At 40.3% G+C, this 24,325-nt stretch overlaps 1 protein-coding gene across 6 annotated transcripts in view; it reads left to right on the forward strand.

Annotated features, from left to right (window-relative positions):
• The window catches only part of fam184ab (family with sequence similarity 184 member Ab), a 230,193-nt gene that overhangs the window by 110,248 nt on the left and 95,620 nt on the right, over positions 1 to 24,325 (forward strand). For all 6 annotated transcript variants that reach the window (XM_026194482.1, XM_026194483.1, XM_026194485.1 and 3 more), the window contains 3 exons: positions 4,705 to 4,840; positions 6,594 to 6,775; positions 14,525 to 14,710. In XM_026194482.1, coding sequence (XP_026050267.1) covers positions 4,705 to 4,840; positions 6,594 to 6,775; positions 14,525 to 14,710 — 504 coding nt within the window. The remainder of the gene's footprint in view (positions 1 to 4,704; positions 4,841 to 6,593; positions 6,776 to 14,524; positions 14,711 to 24,325) is intronic.

The following is a 24,325-nucleotide window of genomic DNA, read 5'->3' on the forward strand; positions in this document are numbered from 1 at the left end:
ATAAAAGACACCTGTCCACAGCCTCAAACAGTCAGACTCCAAACGCCGCCATGGCCAAGACCAAAGAGCTTTCGAAGGACACCAGGAAAAGTATTGTAGACCTGCACCAGACTGGGAAGAGTGAATCTACAATAGGCAAGCAGCTTGGTGTGAAAAAATCAACTGTGGGAGCAATCATCAGAAAATGGAAGACATACAAGACCACTGATAATCTCCCTCCATCTGGGGCTCCACGCAAGATCTCATCCCGTGGGGTCAAAATGATCATGAGAACGGTGAGCAAAGATCCCAGAACCACACGGGGGGACCTGGTGAATGACCTGCAGAGAGCTGGGACCAAAGTAACAAAGATCACCATCAGTAACACACTACAACGGCAGGGAATCAAATCCCGCAGTGCCAGACGTGTTCCGCTGCTGAAGCCAGTGCATGTCCAGGCCCGTCTGAAGTTTGCCAGAGAGCACATGGATGATACAGCAGAGGATTGGGAGAATGTCATGTGGTCAGATGAAACCAAAGTAGAACTTTTTGGTATAAACTCAACTCGTCGTGTTTGGAGGAAGAAGAATACTGAGTTGCATCCCAAGAACACCATACCTACTGTGAAGCATGGGGGTGGAAACATCATGCTATGGGGCTGTTTTTCTGCCAAGGGGACAGGACGACTGATCCGTGTTAAGGACAGAATGAATGGGGCCATGTATCGTGAGATTTTGAGCCAAAACCTCCTTCCATCAGTGAGAACTTTGAAGATGAAACGAGGCTGGGTCTTCCAACATGACAATGATCCAAAACACACCGCCCGGGCAACAAAGGAGTGGCTCCGTAAGAAGCATTTGAAAGTCCTGGAGTGGCCTAGCCAGTCTCCAGACCTCAACCCCATAGAAAATCTGTGGCGGGAGTTGAAAGTCCGTGTTGCTCGGCGACAGCCCCAAAACATCACTGATCTCGAGAAGATCTGCATGGAGGAATGGGCCAAAATACCAGCTACTGTGTGTGCAAACCTGGTAAAGACCTATAGTAAACGTTTGACCTCTGTTATTGCCAACAAAGGTTATGTTACAAAGTATTGAGTTGTATTTTTGTTATTGACCAAATACTTATTTTCCACCCTGATTTACGAATAAATTCTTTACAAATCCTACCATGTGGATTCATGGATTTTTTTTTCACATTCTGTCTCTCACAGTTGAAGTGTACCTCTGGTGCAAATTACTGACCTCTGTCATCATTTTAGGTGGGGGAACTTGCACAATCGGTGGCTGACTAAATACTTTTTTGCCCCACTGTATATGTAACCCCCCAAATCATAAAGTTAAAGTGGGTTTATCCCACCTTATCTAAACCTAGCGGTCATAAAGTGCAACTACTTTCCTTGAGGGAAATCAGCATACACACAGTGTCTCACCCACTCACACATATCAGGTCTAATTTGTGTGACTCCTCAGTGGTTTTCATCATACTGAGGTTTCATTGTCTTAGCCATAGCAGCGGTAATTAAGTTTGAGGGAGGCTGTTTGATGGGATTGAAAGATGTGAAATTGCCTCTCATAAGTTCTTGCAGAGTGCTAAATCACAAAGCTACTGTACTGTGTGTGTGTGTGTGTGTGTGTGTGTGTGTGTGTGTGTGTGTGTGTGTGTGTGTGTGTGTGCGTGTGTGTGTGTGTGTGCTCACGTCAAATCACTCCCTGAAGTCTAGTTCCTATTAATTGAGCACCAGTCAGCATTTACACTCTCAATCTTCAGTATTAATATTCTGCCAATACGGTTCTTTCTGTAAGTGTGATAAACTGGCTGCAACTGCTGGCTGCCAACTTCATCCTGGCATTGCATTACAACATAAGGTGAAGTTCACTTTTCTATACGGATGTGCCTCTTAAAGCCTCTACATTGCTTTAAATATGAATGTACTACACTTACCTTTTTGCAATGACCAAGCAACATGTAATTTTAAAGGTCTGTCTTCAGTAGCATACCTTACCTCATAATAGTACTGAACACACCCTTAACAGCTCATCAAATATAGAATAGGTGGATTTACATTTACTCAGGTTTCATTCCATTTAGTTAATGACTGACATTAAAGGGCATGTGCCCAGATATTTAGGTCTTGAATGTTGAAGTTTGGACTTGGGCTAACAATCCTATCATTCAAAAAAGTTAGTGAGAGTGAAAAAAAACCATCTTCTTCTATTTATACTAGCTAGCGAGCCTTGTGGCAGTCTTTGTAATGAGTGATCTTTTAACTTGTAAATAACAAAGACATTATCTATAAATTATTTTTTATCACCACAAAAATCATTTATAGATAGTACGATAATTTTGTAAAACAATGTTTTAGTCATTAACCTGACCTGTCCAGAGGTCAAGAACTCCTCCTTAGGACAGCTCTATAAACTATTTTGTAAACTCTTAGTTTCTCTTTATTCCTTTTTCTTCCCTTTTCTAAAAAAAAAACATGCAAAATATTTGAGCACAACACAGACTTTTTTTTTAATCAATATTAAAGTTTTGTTGGTGAACTTGTGACCACACATGATTGACTGACTGTATATAAAGGTGAGGATAAAATAATTACTCCACAATGAAACAGAGCAACATATTTTTAACATAACCCCCGATAACCTGAACTTCTATTGAGCAAAAGCACAAGCCACTGCTGTGCAGTGATGTGCTTTAACTTTGTAATGCTCAAAGCTTGTAAAATCAAGTTAAAACTGAGCATCGTCTTCCAGTTTACACACAGTACAAAAACTTCAGCAGGAGTTTGAGCTGCCGCTTGAGAAAGCATCATGCCAAAAACAAAAGAAACCAGCTTAGACAACAGAAAAAGAATTGTTGATGCTTACAAAGCAGGAGATGAATTAAAAACCTTATCACAGAGCTTCCAAATGTCAAGAACTGGAATGAGAAGTTTCATCAAAAAAATTAAAGAGAGCTACACTGTGCAGAATAAGCCCGGCAGAGATTGGAAAGAAAACTATTGAGAAAAGTGTCTAAAGACCCCAGAACAAATGCTGAAAACAGTAATGAACAATTAGCCAAGTCAGGACTTTTGATCTCACAATCATGAGAACCTTAGACAGAAATGGACTGTGAGGTTACAGACCAAGAAAAAAAGAGCCCAAGAAGAAGAGACACTTTCCAGCCAGACTGAAATATGCTACGGAAACCTGAACAAAGATGATGCATACTGGACATACACGTCAGATGAGATGTAACTACTGTAGTTTTTTGCCACAGAGACACTGCATACGTTTGAAGCAAGGAATCTTTCTTTTTTTTTTTTCTGAAGTACAACCCTAAAAAACAGTGCGCCCAGTGAAACATGGTGGGAGTTTTATGCTGTAGGGAAGCTGCAGTGCATCTAAATCTGGGAATCCCACCAAGGTTGAAGGACAATCATAAAAAAAAAAGATATGTGCTGATCCTAAAGAAAACCTCAAAGACTTGGCAGCAAAACTGGGTCTGGGTCATCGCTTTGTCTTCCAACGTAATCAATACACACATCGCCCCTGGAGAAGAACTACCTCTAGACGACCAAAGTGAACAAACCCCCCCCGACTTGAATCCAACTGGAAATCTGTGAGGTGAACCAAAGGCCAAGGCGCATTCCAGAAGACCATCGCAGACCATCAAGGCATGTTTAAGACGTGCCGAAAACTACAATAAACGGCTGCAGGCCGTTATCTAGCAAAAAGGATATAAAATTGACTAGTAACAGTCTTAACCCTGGTAGTTTTTGGTTTATGTGGTATAATATTGTTTCTGTGTACCAAGTAACATATTTTAAGTGTCCAAAATAAAAATAGAATGTTTAAAAAACCTGTGTTAAGAATTCTTTGCTCTGTTTAAAACAAAAAATAATAATACAGGGCCTAATAATTCTGACTTCATTTGTAAAACATCGTCATACCCGTGGTGTTGACATCCATATGAGATTCTAAATATTAAAACCTCAACATTATCATTAATCAAAATACTAGAATTTCAGTCATCAAAACTGAACCATAAGCATCTTGGGTGGGCTGTAGCTTACCACAGGCTATATTATTTGTGAGCTAGTTCAATTAAAAATTCTACAAAATGCACCAATATCACAAATACAGCTCCAACTGTCTGAAAACTTGTCAGAGTGGCCACTATCCACATGAATGAGTTGGATAAAAATATTTCCCCTCTGTATAGTTGTTTTAAAGGTGGAAAGTATCTGTAGAGGCCAAAACTGTTTGTGTGCAAGGCTGTAAACATGCTGTTTTTAATGGGAAGTTTTAACATATGAGTTTATGGGGATTGACCTGGAAGCTGGTCTCAAGTGGCCATTAGAGGAACTGCAGTTTCACTGAGTAAAAGTCAGATGTGTCATGCCATTTGAAGTCTCTGGTCTGCTAGTTATTTAGGTTTAATATTCAAGCTCATTTAGATACTATATTTAGGCTTAGAACTATATATATCAAAGCTGCATTTATCAGCTGGTCTTTAATGATGTTTGAAAACACCCGTCTGCAATGTCTGAAAGTAGGGAAAGTAAACCGAAAAGAGTTGTATGACAGCACAGACCATCAGTCTTTTCATCAGTGTCATTTAAACTGGGGGTAAATTATAATTTAATTATTTCCTTCTGTAAAGATGTTAGAGGTTGGTTGTTGTTCTTCTTAACCTACCCTAACAGAGCTTTCTTTTGTGGATTTGACTCTCCTCTAGGACTTAACCAAGCAGCTGGACGAGGTGACCCAGAACTCGGAGATTGTGGAAATCCGTCAGAAGGAGGCTGAATGTGAACTAGAGGCAGCCAGAGACCGAGTTCAGCAGCAGGCAACTGAAATACTTCTCAAAGCCAGTAAGACCCACAATCTCTTCCCTTTCTCTTTTCATGAGACCTGTGAATTCTTGCATCCGCACTAGACTCAAGATGCACTCTATGCTTTCCGTGCAAACACGTCAAACATATCGACTAACAGCTCCCCTCATCTTGTCTGACACATCGTTGCCTGTTACACTTTAATAGCATGTTGCTGTACTGTATATCGGGGCTAATGGTGTTCCCGGTCCCTCAGAGGCTGCTAGAAGAAGCCTTGCTGACGACAGTGCCCAGTTTGTCTGTGTTTATGTGCACATGTAAATGGCTAAATAGGTGTATGTTAGAATCTGGTCTAATGTCTTATGATGTATTTCCATCACTACTTTGGTTAACAACATTGCATAAACATTACTGTCTGAAACGTGTGAGCAATCGCAGCCACTTTGGTGCGGAGTCATTCTCGGCCCATTAGCTCCAATGAGTTCGTTGTATCCAATGAGAGCATTTTATCACTTTCCACTGGAGCTGCTTGCATGTTAGAGACAAATAAGATCCAGCTGGTAAATGCAGCCATGGGAGTCTCATTTACCACACTACAGATCAGAGGACCTCTCAAGGTTGTTTGCAAAGAAATGACCATGAGTCCTTTTTGCCTTTTAAAGTGCCTTTTGTTTTTTAAGTTATAAAGGTAAAAAAAAAAGTGTAAGAGTGGTAAATTTCAACTTATCATCCTTCAACAATTACTAAATGTGTAGTCTTGAGTTTAAGTTTTATGGTTTGTATGTCCAGAAATGTCCAGCACATTTTCACTCCCAGCTCACATACAGATGCTTGATAAGGACCCTTTCTTGCCACATTGGGTGTCCATTCATCCATATATTTTCCTAACAGCATATCGAGTTAAGGGCCAAAGTGGGGCTCAAGCCTGTTCCAGCTGTCACGGGGGAGAGACAGGGTCTCTAATCCATTGCAGGGCTAGCATAGTGACAAAAATAACCTTTCAGACTCTCACTCATACTTACAGCTAATTTAGAATCAGCATTTAAGGCCTCTCACAATCACAAAGACCAATCAGTTACTAACTGGCTACCACCAGTTGGGTAACAAAAATGTTTATTTCCAAACTTGTGGAAGTGAAATCGGTCACAAAAATGGCTGCAACAAAAATTTCTTGTGATTGATTTAATGGCAAGCAGTTTGACACGATCACCTGTAGTTCACAGGGAAGATGGAAACTTATCTTCAGAGAGTTGTTATTTACTCTCCAAGTTCTAGTGAAACTAGAACTTGGAGAGTAAATAGTGAAACTAGAACTTAGAACTTGTGTGAAGCTTTCTAGAAACAGAATTATCGCTGCAACTAACACGTGAAAAAACACAACTTTTACTTCCTGTTTTGCATTGTACTTTAACAGTTTCACTACTGCTCTGGGAATAGTTTTAAAAGTATTTGTGGGCATGTCAACATTTTCATTGCTAACTACTGGAGAATGTAGCAAGCCCCTAGAGATCAAAGCAATCTCAAGCAGGTTTTCAGTGAAGAACTGTATAGCTCTGAAGTACCCAGAGACAAAGACATGACAAAGCAAAAGAATTCTAGCTCCACATAGAAAGGCCCCAGGGAGTTGTAGACCTTCTTCCTATGAGTCAGGGTCAACTATGGCACAATCACAAAACTGAAACTTTTTGACAGCCCCTCGTTGTAGCTGTGTTGGCAGCATCAATAAGAACCAGCAACATGCTGATTGCATCAGTTGAATATTTGTATTCTTCTCGCCTCTGCTCTGCCATAGGTCAGATAAGCAGTCTGCAGGCCACCCAGATGACCCAGGAAGCAGCCATCAGAGACCTGGACAACGAGCGGAATCGGCTGAAGGACAAGGTGGTGCGAATGGAGGAAGAGAGGGAGGCCCTTCAGAGCCAGGGCCAAGCACTGGATGAAAGACAGAAACAGCAGCTCCAGGCCCTGGAGAAGGTGCGTGTGTGTGATGGTGAAGTGTTTTGTATTCATGTCGGACAGGAAGCAGCTCTGTTATGAATAACCAATAAGTCATCAAGATGCAGAAACTGATCTTTTTTGTAGTTTGCTTCACACCAGTTTAAAATACAAGGACTGTGAAGAAGTCAGTGCCCATACTTTTTAGTGTAGTGGTCCAATGTCGATGGAGTTGAGCAGTAATAAGTAATACCTACTGACATCAGGTTTTCACATTAGGGTTACTTTGTTAGAAAAAAAATTGTACCCAAAATGTTATTGTGAAACCCCAGCATGAAGCCTTGGTCTCCTGTATTTTTTTGTATTTATGTGCATTTTAAGTAGTGAACTTGTCTCTCCTGACCATGTGACCAGGATCAAGCAAAAGTAGATTTAAACGTAGACTCTAGTCCAAATTCATTTTTCAAGTTTTCTTTTGCTTGCTTCTCTTAGTTTGTGATACTGACTGTACAGACGAGACTGCAATCCCCATGTGAGGCTGATGTCTTTCCCAAACCAAGTCTTTACAGAAGTAAAAAGAGCACTTGATTTTAATTATTGATGTATCTGAGAGAGTTGTACTTGTAGGCGAAGTCAGATTTTTAGATAAGAGCATGTAGATTTACAGTATGCATAAATACCCGCCCTGTCTATCTTTCGTTAGTTATTTTGGCATATTTAGTGCGTTGCAGAGGAATTCCTAGGGATTAAGAAGAAAATTAATCGTAGGTCTGCAACAAAGTTTAAAGCATGTCATCTGTGCAAGATGACCTGTGGTCGTCAAACAGTTGAAAGGGTCAAACTTGTCGATCACAGCTTTTACAAACTCTGAAAAAAGGACAGCTGCTCCTCTTTTTAGAAAGCGGGACTCTTAAAGGTCAGATGATTTAAGCAACAGCGTAGTCAGCAGACCAACCGCAGCCGATAGTAAATGTCAAGTGTTGCAGCCTCATGTGTGTTTTCCCATTCTTTTATATCTGACATTTGTGCAGTGTAATCCTCTGGGAGCTGAAAGACTTCTCCCACTGAGTGTGGTTGCTGTGAATTTAGATGTCTTCCCAAGGATAATGGAAGATCTCAGATCACTTAAACTTCATGCCATCTTTCTTCTATGGCTGAAGCTAAATTTCCAAACCTTTCAACACTGATTCATCATTATAAATTGGCTCTTGATGAAATTTATGCAAACTCAACTAAATTTGATAAAAGTTCCCATCTGACCTCGACGGGTTCAGTTGATTTATTAATGTAAAATAACTTTATTTATGCTTAATGAAATTTTACCTTCACGCTATGAATGCTTTTTGTATTAAAGGTCCCAGAGAGGTGGGTTGAATTTTTTCCAATGTATTTTTGTGTCACATAGTCTACATGTTTTCTCATCTAAAAAAAAACACATTGAAAACTTTTATTTATGTTGCGTGAAGTCACAACAACAGTTGCCTCAAAGCTCTCCTATAACAATACAGAAAAAACAACAATCAGACGACCCTCTCTGAGGAAACACTTGTCAACAGTGGGAATGAAAAACGCCATTTTAAGAGAAAGAGACCTCCAGCAGAACCAGGCTCAGGGAGGATCAGCCATTTGCCACAACTGGTTATAGGTAACTGTTACTCAACCAGTTTTACACTCCCTCTAACCTAAAGCCAGAATCTCTATTTGGTTCACGTTATTTATAACCAGCTTTGAGCTGGTTATAAATAACGTGAACCCGTTTCTGTCTCCTCATAACTGTCTGAAAAGAACTTTTCATTTCAGGTAAACTTAAAAGAATTTTCTTAATACAGTGATATTTTAACCCTTAGTAGTGAAATGGAGAAATTACACTGGTGTTTGTATTATACTTTGGACATATCACCTCGATCAAAATGCAGTTATAGGGTCTCAGGACCCCCAATGGAGCAGCAGATCAAAATGCTGCACTGAACATGAGTGTCACAGTAACTGAATGTTCCCCTCTAAAGTTTAGTAAAGTGAGTAAACAGAACATAACATGTAATGCCAAAAGAAAACAGTCACAAGCTGAACGGGCAGTGAAGCAAGAAATTGGGAAGAGAGCATTCCCATCTGCAGTAATTTATATTTGGCGGTGCAGCTCTGTTCAGGGACCTCTTCACCCTTTACATATGAAAGCCAGTGGCGAGGAGGGCTGCAGCAGGACCAGATAGGGAAACGGTGCCAACAGATGAGACACTGACCAAGTCAGTTAAAACATGGAAGGATAATTGACTGAAGTTATAAAGAGCTAATTTACTTTTTCTGCTACACTGAGACAGAGTTGGGTTGCGAAGTGGCTTGAAACCGAAAACAAAACAAAAACAGTAAGAACCATTCATAATCAACTATAGCAGCCCTGACTCAGATGGGTTCATGAGTGTTTTAGATGTAAATACTTACTGCTAAAAGTCCCGTAAAAAACAAATGCTTTGTACAATTGAATGATAGTGAATGTATCGTATTTGTAAAATAAATTAAAATTACCTTGATGTAAACATTGCAAAGATGATTTTTATAATTACATTTAATTGTTAATGTAGTGATATTTGGCACAGTTCCTTCCAAGTGAAATCCATATAAATTTGCATCTTTTTTGGCAATGCAGACCATGTTTTCTTCTTTCCTTGTTTTTTTAAGACAAAGATTGGATCAATTATGGTTCGAAATAAGCAACATTAGTGAACAAGAAGAGACGGAACTATAATGATAATTTCATTGACCTGACTTAATTAGGGAACATGTGTGAAAAGTCATTAGATTAATTGTTTCCTTGGTTTTCATTTCGGTTCCCTCTTATTACCATTCTCTCCCATTTTGTTTGCTTTTATTTCTTTGAGTTTTTTTCCTCTGTCTCTCTGCAAAAGGAGAAATTAACCTCTCAGGATGTTCATGGCCTGTTGTTTGTGTCACACTGTGGAGATGTGGCGCCCATGGCTTTGTTGGCCATATGATAACACAGCAGGCTTGCCCAGTTTGTTAGATGTTGTTTTTGGTAGTTTTCCAAAACAGCCTTTGGTTCTGAGCAATTACTGCACACTAATATGATCGTTCTTTGATCGGAGATTAAAGTTTTTTCATGTTGCTGCCAGTGTCTGATGATCTGCCAGACACTCAGTAGGGTTAATGAAAATTGTGAGGTTGAATGAGATATAAACTGTACATGTTTTAGGACAGTAAAATGTGTCGTTATGTTGATCAGTCAGTCTAAATGACTTGAGAAGCTAATATATTCACATTTTTCTTAAGCCTAGTATTTCTAGAGTTTAGTTTAGTGGACAAAGGAAGAGTTTTACACATTACGTTTATCACACTTAAGCAAACATTTAATTTGTAATGAGTGAATATAATTTGTAATGGGCTCTCTGTGGTTATGTAAGCATTTAGTATCACTAAATAGGCTGGGGAGCTATTACGCTATTAATTCTGAAGCAGTAAATTTACTGCCATTAAAGTATATAGAACACTAGGGTATTAGTATGTCATAGGATATGATTTTTAATACCATGAGATGCCGATACAGATGTCTCTCCATCTAATAAACCAACAACAATGTTATAGTTTCTGCATCCACCACCATGCAAGGCTCCACTTATGTCCATTGATATACATTTTGTTATCAGAGTGAGAATATCAAGGGAAGAGGGTGGAAAAGTGAGATAGCATGGAGATTAAAAATAGTACACTGGAGTACTGGGAGGGTAGGCGTTCAAGAAAGAGTGAGGTGGCAAAGGAAAAGCTTACAGTCAGTTGTATGTGAAGCTGGACACACTATAGATGGACAAAGTTGATGAGCCGTCAGAGAAGTTATGTGAGGGGAGGTACAGGACATTTATGAGGACAGCAAGACACTGGTGAGGTGTGTGGTAAGAGTGACAGATGGGTTCAAGTTGGGGTGAGATTAAATCTGCTCAGAGCCCCTACTTGTTTGTGGTCATGATGGACAGGTTGACAGCTGAGCTCAGGGAGGAGTTTCTGTGAACGCTGATGATCACAGATGATATTATGATCTGTAAGGAGAGTAGGAAGCAGAGTCTGGAGAGGTGGAGGTATGCTCTGGAGAGAGGAGGAATGAAGCAAACAACAGAATGAAACAATGAAACAAAACAGAACATGTGTGTGAATGAAAGGGAGACAGGTGGAAAGATAAACATAAAATTGGTAGAGTTAGTGAAGGTAGATGAGTTGGAATACTTGGGGTCAACCATTCAAAGTAATGGACAGTGCACAGGAGGGGTGAAGAAGAAAGTGCATACAGGGAGGAGTAGGTCAGGTGATTTGTGACAGAAGAATATCAGCAAGACTGAAAGGGAAGGTTTACAAGATGGTAGTGAGTCCTGATTTGATGTATGTTTAGAAATTAGAAATGAGTGCATCAGAGGGACAGCTGAGGTTGAGCTGTTTGGAGATAAAGTTCAAACGAGGGAAGGCTGAGATGGTTTTGACATGTGCAGATGAGAGAGAGTGCATATTAGGCTAAGTATTTTAAATGTGGAGCTGCCAGAGACCACAGAAAAGATTCACAGGTATAGTGAAGGAGGACATGCAGAAGGTTGGTGTGACAGAGGATGATATTAGTGATAGGATCAGATGGAGGTACCAGCTATCTGCTCAAAGGTGTTCTTAGCTTGGTTAGATGTTACTTCTCTTAACCATGGAATTAATTCTGTCTTCATCCACCTTAGTTGTCTCGTGTGTCTTGCTGAGACACGTGAAATTCAACATTTTAATTCAACTTCAGATATTATGTCTGCTTCATTTGTTATATAATAATAACTAAGCTATGAAACTGCTTGTGAATCCTCCAATTACTTTTGAACCTCTAAAAATGTGATCTGTATTTAAAAATGTCTGTAATTCCTAAACAGTTAACGGGATTTTTTTGTAAAATGTGATATATATTGATAGTTTGATTTGAAATTAATTAAGGCTGGCATAGTCTATATGACAGGCCGGACTCAAACGCTACATTCAACCTTTCATTCGCTACATCAAAGTAGACTGGTGGACTGCAGAAGTTTTACTAGATGTCATCTGCTCCACCTCCCACCCTGCTTGTTTACATCTATTACAGCAATTAGCGAGAGGGGAGGGGAGCTGTCGCGGCTACAGTGCAGTGTACAGTGCAACCCTGGGTAAGTGACGGGTGGCTGCGTAACCCAACAGTGAGTTGGTGACACTGATGACATTTGCAATTAGTTTAACAAACATATATTTGTGGTGCCAAAGATTAATTGTTCACTCAGCTAATCCCTCGCTTCTATTACCAGCCACTTAGCCTCTTTATTTATTTATTTTAATAAAATAACCATCAAATAACGCATACGCTTGTCATCAGTAAAAATGCTGTCAGAGCCTTTAATGGCCTACCTGAAATTCAGTGTGTGGACTCCTGAGACTGAGCAAATTTAAATTTAAAAATATATATAACCTTATTTTAAAAATTATTTTTATCAGTTACTTTCAAGTTTTCTTCCTGCCATCCCTTTTATGTCTGCCTGTAGTACGCCCTGATGTGCTACTGCCACCAGATGATTGGTGTGGTGCCAATCTCTTGTTAGTGCGCAAAGAAACCAGGAACCTACCCAGCTCCACAACCAGAGCCCACATGTTAACTTTATCTACACCTTTAGCTACAGTTTTTTAATCCGAGACACACAACGAACAGAAATTTAAAGCTGGAAACAGAGCTGCTGATTTTAACTCTAATCTCATTAGTAGTCAGATAATCTTGGTATAGTCTTTAATAGGATATGTTCCCTCAGATCGCTCACTGTGTGAGTCAGCTCAGCTCATGTGTATTACAGTTCCCTTGTGACTTTTTTTTGGCGAAGTTTAGCCAATTAAAGTTTTGTTAAAGCCATGCAAAGAGGAAACAGCTGCTCTCCTGATTAAAACCAAACTTTAGCGCTTGCATATTAATTTTTTTTTTGTCTGTTTTGTCTGTTTACCCTGAAAATCACTATTTTTTGACTGTAGCCTTGATTCATACTATAATAGCTTCCCAATGACAAACCCAGTGCACTGTTGCTGGGTACAGAGGGCATTTGTTCTTGCCTGTCTGCTCATCTCTGAGTTACACAGTTTATAGAGCCTGACAACAACCTAACTCTGCAGGACTTCATTCGTTCTCCTTGTGTCTCTCTAAACAACATCTTTTCTACATCTGTTCTTCACTGCATTTTCTGCCTCCTTGCTCTGCTATTCTACAGCTTCTCCTCTCATTTCATCCACACATAAATCACTGCTGATAACTTATATTCATTCTTTAAATGATGCTCATTACATATTTTTTTTGTGTTTATACTCATTAACTTAGCATTTTAACTTGGAATTTCAGGCTTTTTAATGTTTTTCCTCCTCTTAAACATCTGTCACGTCTGTAACTCATCAGTGGGTCGCATTAGAAGTTCGTTTTGAACAAATTTTCACTTTTTTCTTAAATTTAAAATTACTATTGGATTTATCTATACAGATGAGCATTTTTTACAGTACTCATTAGTTCAGTTGCAAGTGCAGTTTGTAAACTTTGACACAGTGTTGTCTCAAATTAAATGATCTAAGTTGTGCACTTAATGTACATAGATGACACTGAGAATTGTGATTGTCTTGCTAGCTCTTGTAACTTGGTTGAAAATTTCTCAGGTCCCTCTCTTTCCTGCAGGCAAGAAGGGCAAGAGTTTTACTTACTTGTTTGACTGTACATCATCCAGGTACTTGTGAAGCACTTCTAACCATAGTTGATTGTTTGAATGAGTGTACAACACTGGTACATTGACATTTTACCACTAGGAGGTTTTGTAGTAAGCCAAAATGCATTATGACTAAAACTAACACTGCTGATGTGTTTGCCTTAAACAAATAATTCATATGTAAAGTGATACTATAGATCATCAAAACTGTTTCCTGTATGGACACCAAAGTTGATATTTGGACTTGTCCAAGAAAACAAGAAAAGAAAAAAAAAAGTGAAAACAGCCACACGATCAGGTCAACATATCCTGAACTGTTTGGTCTCTGTATTGCTGCTTCTTATTTTATCCCAAAGGTCACCGTATTATACGCTGTTGTCATCATCTTGCGATGTCCCACTGCAGAGTCAAATATAGTTTCTGTGCACCTAATTTAGTTACATTTTTGTCAAACATAATATTACATGCCTGCCTACATTAAAGATCGTTTTACAATGTTTAAAACGTGTTGGTCAGAGTCTTCAATCAGCAGCTGTTCATTTCACTTGGGACTTCACTACAAAACATCCCAAAGTCTGTTTGTTTCTTTCTGCATGAACTCAAAGACCTACTGTTTAAATAATGAGTAAAAAGAAGTTCTCCTGTTATCAGCTAGACTGCTTTAGCATACTTAAAAAACACAATACCTGAACACCAGTGTGATAAAGACCATTGGACATCTAGAATCCAAACGATTGTATCTTTACTTTTGAGACTGATAATGGGCTTCATTGTGTCCTAATCAATAACCCCATTATCAGTAATCCCAGATAGGCTGTGCCCAGGCTTTATCAACTTTTACTGTTCAAAGAATAACACATGAGAGTGACGTGGCGAGAAAGAGTAGCACTGTACAGAGGCAGCCTGGAGGATTATCCCCAAGCAAACGGTGGCAATATGGCTGAATAATGCAGCATATGTTGTGAATGTCAGCCCGAGCTCTGTGTCTGTCTATCGTCTATCGCAGAGCTCACCTTTGAGCATAATTTAAGTTTGCACGTGCGTTTTCGGTGTTTTTTAGACCCTCCGTGATGAGAAAGTGTCCCACGAGAAGGACGTGAACAGTCTGCGAGCTCGATACGAAGAGGAGACCAGCCAAATGAAGGAGAGCCAAGCTCGAGCTCTGGAGGAAGTCGCCAAGAAGAACAGGGTGACCCTGGAGACCGCTCTCAACAACGCCGAGAAGGACAAGAACCGCCTCCTGGCTGTGAGTACACACACACACACACACACACACACACACACAGGGACATGTTTTCATTGTTTTCAAGGACAGAAAGACATACAGGGCTGGCCTGGGCCCTTTATTGTAAATGTTCCAGTGTACACCTCTGATATGACGAAGGTTCTTCCAGACCAGAGCCTTATTATGAAGTGAAGCATCTGACACATGCAATCATAACAAAGGTCCCAACTACAAAGAAGAAGCGACTACATTTAAAGCTGGTGTAGTTATTTAAAAAAAAATAGATAATCCAGCAGGTTGAAACCGAAGTAGTTGGAGAGGAAACTAGAATTCTGCAGTGCCTCTGGCCTCTGTTTTCAGGCTTTACTAAAATGTAGCCTGTGAGGAGGGACTTGAGCAAATTTCACACTAGCCTCGGTGCAGTAGTTTAAAGAAAATAGTGGGTTGAATGGGCTAAACCAGTGCATCTCAAATTTTCTTCCTTTGTCTGTTAAAACAAGCCAAAAAACATAGAGTTAAAGGTACAGTTTGTGAAATCTCACCACTGCTGTAGATGTCAGTAGCTTGCTGATTGCCGTCCATTTCTGTTTTTTTACTCCTCTGAAATTTAAGTGCGTAATCCTAATTATGGCGGCTGTAGGTACAAACAACTCTGTCAGTCTGCTGTTTATGTCAGCTGGGTGTCCATGTGGAGCCTCTGGAGTCAGTGAAGCTTATTTCTCTCCAATACTGAGGTGAGTTGTTGAGGATGTACTGAACCTTTCTGTTGAGAAGTGCTGCTGTTAGCCGGCCTTAGTGTTGTTGTTGTTTGTGTGGGTCGCCTGTCTAATCTGCTGACTGTAGCTGGGACAATATCACGAACAAATAAGCATGTTTATGCATTTTTTGAGTGTTAAAGCCCAGTGTGTTTGAGTGTTTTTATGTCATGTCACTTTCTAAAAACACTTTTGTATACTGCAGCTTTAAAACATGGATGGATCAGATGGTGGGTTCACAGGGCACAATGAATGAAAATCAACAGGGGTTTATTTTGTGATTGCCGCATCTTGAGTAATCAGCGATTATTGCTCGAAGCCGAAGGAATGTGAACAGCTGTATGCTAATTGATCCTGCATCATCAGGCCCGGAGCTATTCTCAAGCCGTAAACATTCTGTTTTTCGAAGAATTTCTGATGGACACCAGATGTGACAGTAAATTAACTTTTGGTGCATAAGTATTTTTATTTGTTCTGATGCATTAGATTTTTTTTTTAACTTTATGCACTTTTGAGCTTTGGTAATATTTTAGTCACAAGACAATGTGCAGCTAAAAATATGTCAAAACATGGTCATCGCGTGGTGCCTTGCTATCGCCGATTTGTGTGCTCCACCATCCAGCACAGTCGCCATTACTGTGATGGGAAATCATAGTGACAGTGTCTACTGGTGCCTGCTGACAGTGACAGCAGTACAGGTAATTGGGTTAATAATGAAAGGTAGTGGGCCCGAGTTGCTGTTTGCGATGATTAGAAACTAGTGATTGGGCCCATAAACATATCAGGAAATGTTTAGTGAGGTCACAGGGAGAGTGAGCTGAGGGCCATTTCCCCAGTTTTTCTAGTGCAGTGGTTCCTGGCTGACCAATAAAAAGAATCACGGTTAAGGTGCTTTTGCATTAACTTAAATTTCAGGCCCAAAAGCTGTGTTCATCTTTTATAGTGTCTGTGATCTCAGCCCACTAATATTAGCTTGCTAACTAGTGTGAACTTGTTGCACGGTTTTGAGCTAATCAGCTGCATACTAGTCACTGGGAGGTTAAATACGTTTAACCAAAACCTTCTGTGGTGATTTTTTGGGGGGGGCTAGGCCATCAGACATCTTGGTGGCACGCACACCTAGGACAACTGTATAAAATGTATGGTAAAAGGGCCACTCTTCGTCCAGTAAAGGCTTGGGCAGCTTTATTACAAACTTTGCCATTACTGTTGAATTCCCTAGAACTGCACATGTTGAAAAGCTAGAGTTGTCAAATGTTGCATTCAATCAGAAATAAAGTGAAAGAAGGAGATGGTGAACTGCTCAAGATGACAAGCAACTCGTTGGCTTCAGGTACTGACCTCATCTAATACAAAAATGTTTGGTAAGTAAGATGCTGGTGTCCTTTAATCTGCATGGTTAAAGGACACTGGTCTGACTGGTCAGACTGGTCAGATGATCTGAGAGATCATCTGACCAGTCACTCCTTGCTGTCCCCATGTCGAGACTGAAACACCGAGGGGACCGAGCTTTCGCTGTTGTGGCCCCCAAACTATGGAACAAACTGCCCCTCCATATCAGGCTGGCCCCAACACTTGAAATGTTTAAATCACTTTTAAAGACACACTTTTTTTCAAAGGCTTTCTAGGAGTATTATCAGAGTCAGTTTGTAGTCAGCTGTTGATCATTCTTAATCTTTCCACCTTGTTAATCTTATTCATTGTATATCTTATTGTTTATTCTACTCATGTTGTGATATTTAATATATACACTGATTTATTTTTATCTTTTTCAATTATATATTTATTTTGTTTATTGATTTCATTGTATGCTTAAAGTATGGTTTTTAACTGCTATCTCTGTTTTATTATTGGAAAGCACTTTGGTCAACTTTGTTGTTTTTAAAAGTGCTATATAAATAAAGTTGGATTGGATTGGATGGATGGATGGATTAGTCTTCAGGAAATAATTTTTAACAAACTAACTTGACCAACTTGATTTAGCATGTATTTTTTAAGGAAAGTTTCACTTGCACATAGCTGTAGGCTGAAACAGCATCAGCGGAGCAGTGGTGTTGACGAGAGAGATGACCCGGGACTGATCCATTGATCTTGTAGTAGACACGCTTCTCTAACCTTTGACTGCAGCAGTCTGATACGATCTGACATCTTACAGAGTAACTTCATTATTTATTTAGACTGTTGTCCAATATTCACTCTCTTGTTTGTGGTCTGCTAACTGCAGAAGGAAATATTTTTCTCTCGCTCCTAAATGACCCTCTGTGTTTATCAGTAATTTCCTCTCTACCATTTGCTACACAGCAGGTAGAGTATTGTAGGTTATCAAAGGAGCTTGCAAATAAAGCGTCTGGACTTCTTTAAGTTGCTTGAAGACGTTTCACCTCTCATCCGAGAAGCTTCTTCAGTTCTAAGGTCAAATGGTGGAGAGTCCCAGATATAAACCTAGTGGGAGTTTCCCCCCACAGAGGGACAAAAGGACCCCTGATGATCCTCTAATCGCCTGAGCCAAGGTGTGAAACTGGGTGTGGGTCCCAATCAGCCAGAGTTTCGGGTGTGTTCATTGTGAAACCTGGCCCCACCTTATCATGCGAATTCCTGAGGTCAGATGGCCCAGGATGTGAGTGGGCGTTAAGGCGTCTGGGAAGGGAACTCAAAACTGGATTATAGATGGTAAACCCCCGCCTCTGTTCAAAGATGGTCGCTCACAGTGGACATAGATGGCTTCTTTCACTCCTCTTTCAAACCATCTGTCCTCTCTGTCCAAAATGTGAACATTGGCATCCTCGAAAGAGTGTCCTTTATCCTTAAGATGCAGATGGACTGCTGAGTCTTGTCCTGTGGAGGTGGCTCTTCTGTTTTGTGCCATGCGCTTGTGAAGTGGCTGTTTGGTCTCTCCGATGTAGAGGTCTGAGCATTCCTCGCTGCACTGTACAGCATACACCACATTGTTAAGTTTGTGTTTTGGCGTTTTGTCTTTCGGGTGAACCAGTTTCTGTCTGAGCGTGTTGCTGGGTCTGAAATACACTGGGATGTCATGCTTGGAGAAAACTCTCCTGAGTTTCTCTGATACGCCGGCTACATAGGGGATGACAATGTTGTTGCGTCTGTCCTCCCTCCTCCCTTTGCAAGCTCCTTTGACTACGATGACCTGGATGACTGAGAACCTTCACAGACATATTGTAGGTTATATAGAGTATGTGATGGAAAATTTGCTGTCTGGAGAGCTAAACTTTGAGATTAAATTTACTGTCAAACTAGCTGAAGTACGTGTAGTTTTATGTAGTTTATAACACATAAAACAGTGATATCACAATTCACCATGGCAACTCAAACGACTGAGGAATATGAACACAAGTCAATGCTGATTTTTTAAATAAGGAGGAAAGAGAACAGTCATTAATAATCAGCTTGTGTCACCCTGTTGTCATCATGTACAGAATAAAAGTTTGACATAAAATATATCATACTTATGTATGATATACTTTCTGTCGTCAAGTTTTTATATTTCATTTTGAAATCTAATTATTCAGCGGTAACCTCCATCCATCCATCCGCTCTCTTCCGCTTATCCCTGTCAGCGGTAACCTGACAGGGATAAAAATGTACACTAGATCACAAAACTGATGATAGAAATCTGATGAATTGGATCAGATTCGGTGTCCCGTTTGGACTTTAGCTATTATTAACCCAGGCAGCAACAGACTCCCTCAAGTCAGTGTTTTATTTCTACTTTATACTTTGTAGTATTTCTCTTGTTTCCATTGTTCTTGTGTATTTTTTTGTTTCCTTTTTGCTGCTCACCTGGATTGTTTGACGAACGTCCTCCCTGTTTGAAATTTGCTCTACCTCTAAGTCACAGTTATAAGTGGTGACATGTTGTTACAAAACTTTATCATAACCCGGGAGGCACCTACTGCAAATAACCGTGTAGTTAGAGTTGATATTATAAAACGATGAGCAGACAGATAATCAGGAACGACTCAGTCAAAATACAAGCTGTCGGCTCGCTCGGGTTCTTTGCACTAAGGATCTGCGGCCTGCCAAAGGATGTGGTCCTGTCAGATAATTCAGTCTGCTCATGTTGTATTCATTAGCGAACGAGTGGAATGACAGACAGCCCGCATTATGTTGCATATGTTTTTCTATACCACTGGCTACAGTTACAGTAGGTTGCAGTTGTGTGTGTGTGTGTGTGTGTGTGTGTGGTGGTGGTGGTGGTGGTGGGGGGGGATTTATGTTGATTATTAACAATCTAGGTTGAAAATGAAAGTTTTTCCTATTCCCAATTATTAATATAGTCCTGTACTGTGAGCCATACTCATTTACCTCTCCACAAATGATCTTATGTAAGTTGTGTGTGTGGATTACTAACAAGTAACTTATCACAAGCCTGTTTCTGCAATCTGTACAAAAACTCTCCTTTATTCACTGCCGCAAGAGCTATAAAGAAGATACATGCTGTGTTTTCCTAGACACTTTGTAACATGTTTTTCACAAAGGTCTAAATACTGTTTCAATAGCTTTTTTCTGCTGATGCCAAAAATGTAAAGAAATGCTGAATACTGGCTTCGGTATTCAGTTAATTTCATATTGAATTTCAGGTGATGCCCCTCTTTGAAACGCTTCCTCTCAGGCGGTGGAAAAAGATCCGACTAACATTTTCAGTTTATTGTTGTCACAAGACTGTCAGTCTCGTGAATACAAAGAGCGCAGTTTTTCCTGTGTGTAAGAGGAAGAGCAGATGTGATTCTCTCAGAGAGGCTGAAGAATGTTTGAAATTGAAAATCTGTTAGAAAGATGATGATAGACAGAGCAGTGGGCTGTGATGTTTGGAGTTTTTTCCCTAATTTTGAAGTTTGTGCTTACTAAAGTCTGTGACTGTTCATGCATTGTTTACTGAAATGTTTCGTATTGTGTAGTACGCACGAATCAGTTTAGCAATCCGGGACTGATGAAGGTTTGATTAAAGTTTCTTTTGGATATTGAGATTGGTGAGTTAGGCTCTCACAACCTGATGGTTTTCACTTTTCATAGTGCTGAAAATCTTCACATTTTTCCCTATCGGATGACAGCACTGACGGGATCATTACACCTGAAATTACTCCTCATATAAAGGCAAGTAAACTAAGATTACAGTATTTAATCTGCAGAAAGTGATGGATATACTGTAGTCAGTGTTGGGTATTGGTCAGAGACTTGCAGACAGTGATCAACTAACGGGTCTTCACCCAAAGTGTGCTCAAGGTCACAGTTGTCATTTTACTGGCAAGAACCTGTGAATTGTGATGGATTGCGAACCGGATGAGCCACATCATTGATATTCTGGCTCTGTAATGGAGTAATTCAGTAATTACATCATAGTTATTAATCAAACAATAAGCTACATAAGTTCCTCGATTTTCTGCGTGATTTCGGGGGGGTAGGAAAAATGTTCCAGCATAGTTTTTTATGTGCGTTGCACAACAGCGGCTTTTCATGACAGTTCATGTGGAAGATGAGGCAAAAGTATTAGAGTGATTTATGACTGCTGAGGAGCGATGATTACATCTTCTTTCTAAAAAGAGCGAAGAAGAAAGTCACATTTGCAGACGTACAAAGAAGCAAACGTGAAACACTGGCAAACATGTAAAAGTGACAAGAAAGTAAAGAGAGCGCTGCGCTCATCAGAATCAGAATCAGAATCAGAATGGGTTTATTGCCAGATGTTGAGGTTTACAACATTAGGAAATTGCTGCGGTGCTTCAGTGCAGACAATAAGAATTAAAGTGCTATGTAGAAAGAAAGATATGTGCATGAGATATACATGAGATATATACATGAGAATAAGAATTATGAGTGCTACGTAGAAAGATATATACATGAGTGCAGGTGGTGATCAGTGCCAAACATGAAATGATGCAGTGACACAGCGTAGGGTCATGTGTTAGTGGCGGGGACAATCATGTGGTTATTGTTCATGTGTCCAACAGCAGAGGGGAAGAAACTGTTCTTATGGCGAGAGGTTCTGGTGCGAATGGACCGGAGCCTCCTGCCTGAGGGGAGCAGGTCAAACAGACTGTGTCCAGGGTGAGAAGGGTCAGCTGAGATCCGGGCTGCACGCCGCAGTGTCCTGGAGGTGTACAGGTCCTGCAGAGATGGGAGTCTGCAGCCAATCACCTTCTCAGCAGAGCGCACAACACGCTGCAGTCTCTGTTTGTCCCTGATAGTGGCTCCAGCGTACCACACGGTGATGGAGGAGGTGAGGATGGACTCGATGATTGCAGTGTAGAATTGCATCATCGTCCGTGTTGGCAGGTTGAATTTCTTCAGCTGCCTCAGGAAGTACATCCTCTGCTGGGCTTTCTTGATGACGGAGGTGATGGTGGGCTCCCACTTCGGGTCCTGGGTGATGGTGGTACCCAGGAAGCGGAATGAGTCCACAGAGGTGATGGGGGTGTCAGTCAGGATGATGGGGGGGAGTGGGGCTGTGTGCTTCCTGAAGTCCACAATAATCTCCACTGTCTTCTGGGCATTCAGCACCAGGTTGTTGTGGCTGCACCAGGACACCAGACGTTCAACCTCCCTCCTGTAGGCAGACTCATCCCCGTCAGAGATGAGCCCAATGACGGTGGTGTCATCTGCGAACTTGATTAGCTTGACAGACTGGTGGGTGGAGGTGCAGCAGTTGGTGTACAGGGAGAAGAGCAGAGGAGAAAGAACACAGCCCTGAGGGGAGCCGGTGCTGATGGTCCATGCAAGAAACAACAACCCGCGACTGCAAGAATAACATCAAAGCTCTGTGCGGACCTGTAAAACGGTATATAATGGTCACACAGAGTTAGCAGTGAGAGGTACCCAGACCCCGAGTGATGCAGCCAAGCAGCTGATTCGGCTTCATTTCTGACTTGCACTGTTGTAATAATAAAGGCAGAGATGAGCAGTGATGTTATATCCTGCATGCTCTCAGAGAAGAATCACTGTAACCACATTGTTCCGTGCTCTTCTACCAACTTTGCCCTAAGCTTTGTGTTATTGCTTATTAATACTTAAACAGTCTACTAAAAGGATTTGTGCAAATTACATAGGTGTTACAAGTTAATAATAGAATAATAGAATGTTAAAATCTAAGTTTGGGAACCATCAGTCACATGGAATAGACTGTAAAATCTAAACAGATGAATAGAGATAAATGTATTTTCTTATGAATGTACAAAAATTGAAATGTTGAGGTGAAGCAGAAGAACCGTTTAAATTAGAAAGTTGAGTACTAGCAAGTCAAGTGTTGTCAAGTATAGTACTTGATTACTGTACTGAGTTACTTTCCACCTCTGCCTGAGTGTACCTGGTAATGGTAGGGCTTCGAGTCTTTTTAACTTCAGTGTCAATGTGAAAGACAGTCATTGCTAAAACACAAACCAGCATGCAAACAAAAAGCAAGTCCTCTAACAAGAGAAAAATGTATCACAGGGTGATACTACTGCGCACATGTTGTTACTCATATTCAAAGTAGTACACCAACTAGCACAGGCACGACATATGACATCAGTTGCATTTTCTTTTGTTGTCTATAGACTAAAATACATCAAATGATGCTATAACTGTGACTAAGAAGCTGGCAAAAATCAAAGGAGGAAATGCAACCTACTGATGTGGGTGCGCATTTATATTTATCACCTATAAATGTAATCTGGAACACCTCTGGGCTCTCCTAATCTGAGCTGGTAGGAATGTGAATAACCCGATGAAGGTTTTGTCAGTTTTATTATGTCACAAAGCAACCAGATCCAGAACAGGCATTTAAAATAGGTTCTCAATGAAAACAAAGTATAATAAGAAGTGGCAGCTGATGACAGCCACATGTGCAGACAGTTCATGCTGCCTGATGAGTCACACAGGTGACAAAGAGCGTCTTAAGCGTTAGGTGCTATTTCAGGGAGATGCTTAAGCTAGTGCTCCTCGAGTTGTTGTAGTGTGTCTGCTACAGAAACAATAAGACATTAATTAGATTAACACATTGCATGCACATGTTAGAAAACATCAAGCTACATAGTAAAAAAAGGAACTTTTTAAGCTTTTGCTTCTTTAAAGGACAACGTTAATTGTTAGGGGGGGGGGGGGTGTCGTCTTTCAAATAAATGAGGAAATAAGGCTTGTTAGAAGCTTTGAAAGTTCGACATTGAAAAGAGCGCAAGACCAATATATTTAAATTCACAGTCTTACCAGGACACGGATGACATTTACTGCGCATAAAACTCCAAGTGGAGGGTATAAAGTAAGTAAAGTGATCAAATTTAGGGCAAAATGATTTGATGTTGAAGGAGACAGATGTGAGCATTGGCTCAAGGATATGGCTGTGGTAACCAGTACAGTGTGTGTGTGTGTGTGTGTGTGTGTGCATATATGAGAGTTTCTAAAACTTCTAGCATCAATATTTTACTGCTACTTACTTAGAACAGCGTGTGGCCTCCCTAACAGAGCTTAAGCACATACATGCACAGTTCTTAGATGACGCTTTTACCCACTGCTTGTCTGCTGCGTATTCTATGGTATATATTTTTACCCCATTACCTTTTTTTTTTTTAACTCTTAAGAAGAACATGAGTTTCTTTTTGGAAAGCACTGAGTTTCTTATTTCCCTCTCGTCTGAAATGAATGCTGCAAAGTTCATTAGTAAATGTGCTTTAAAGAAAACTCCTGATTCAGATGTCACAGTTGGATATAAGGAATGTAGAGCAGTAGTTTAGGACCCAAGAGGCAAGACCTAGAGAGATCAAACAGAAAGTCAAGAAAATGTGAGAAACCAACAGAATCCAAAAATGTGTAGAAAAAAGGCCAAAAAATAAATGCAAAAAAGAACTTTCCCCAGAACTTTCTTAATTCTTCAGGGCACAGAATCAACAAG

This window comes from Astatotilapia calliptera, chromosome 15, assembly GCF_900246225.1.
Source record: "Astatotilapia calliptera chromosome 15, fAstCal1.2, whole genome shotgun sequence".
Taxonomy (NCBI): Eukaryota; Metazoa; Chordata; class Actinopteri; order Cichliformes; family Cichlidae; genus Astatotilapia; species Astatotilapia calliptera.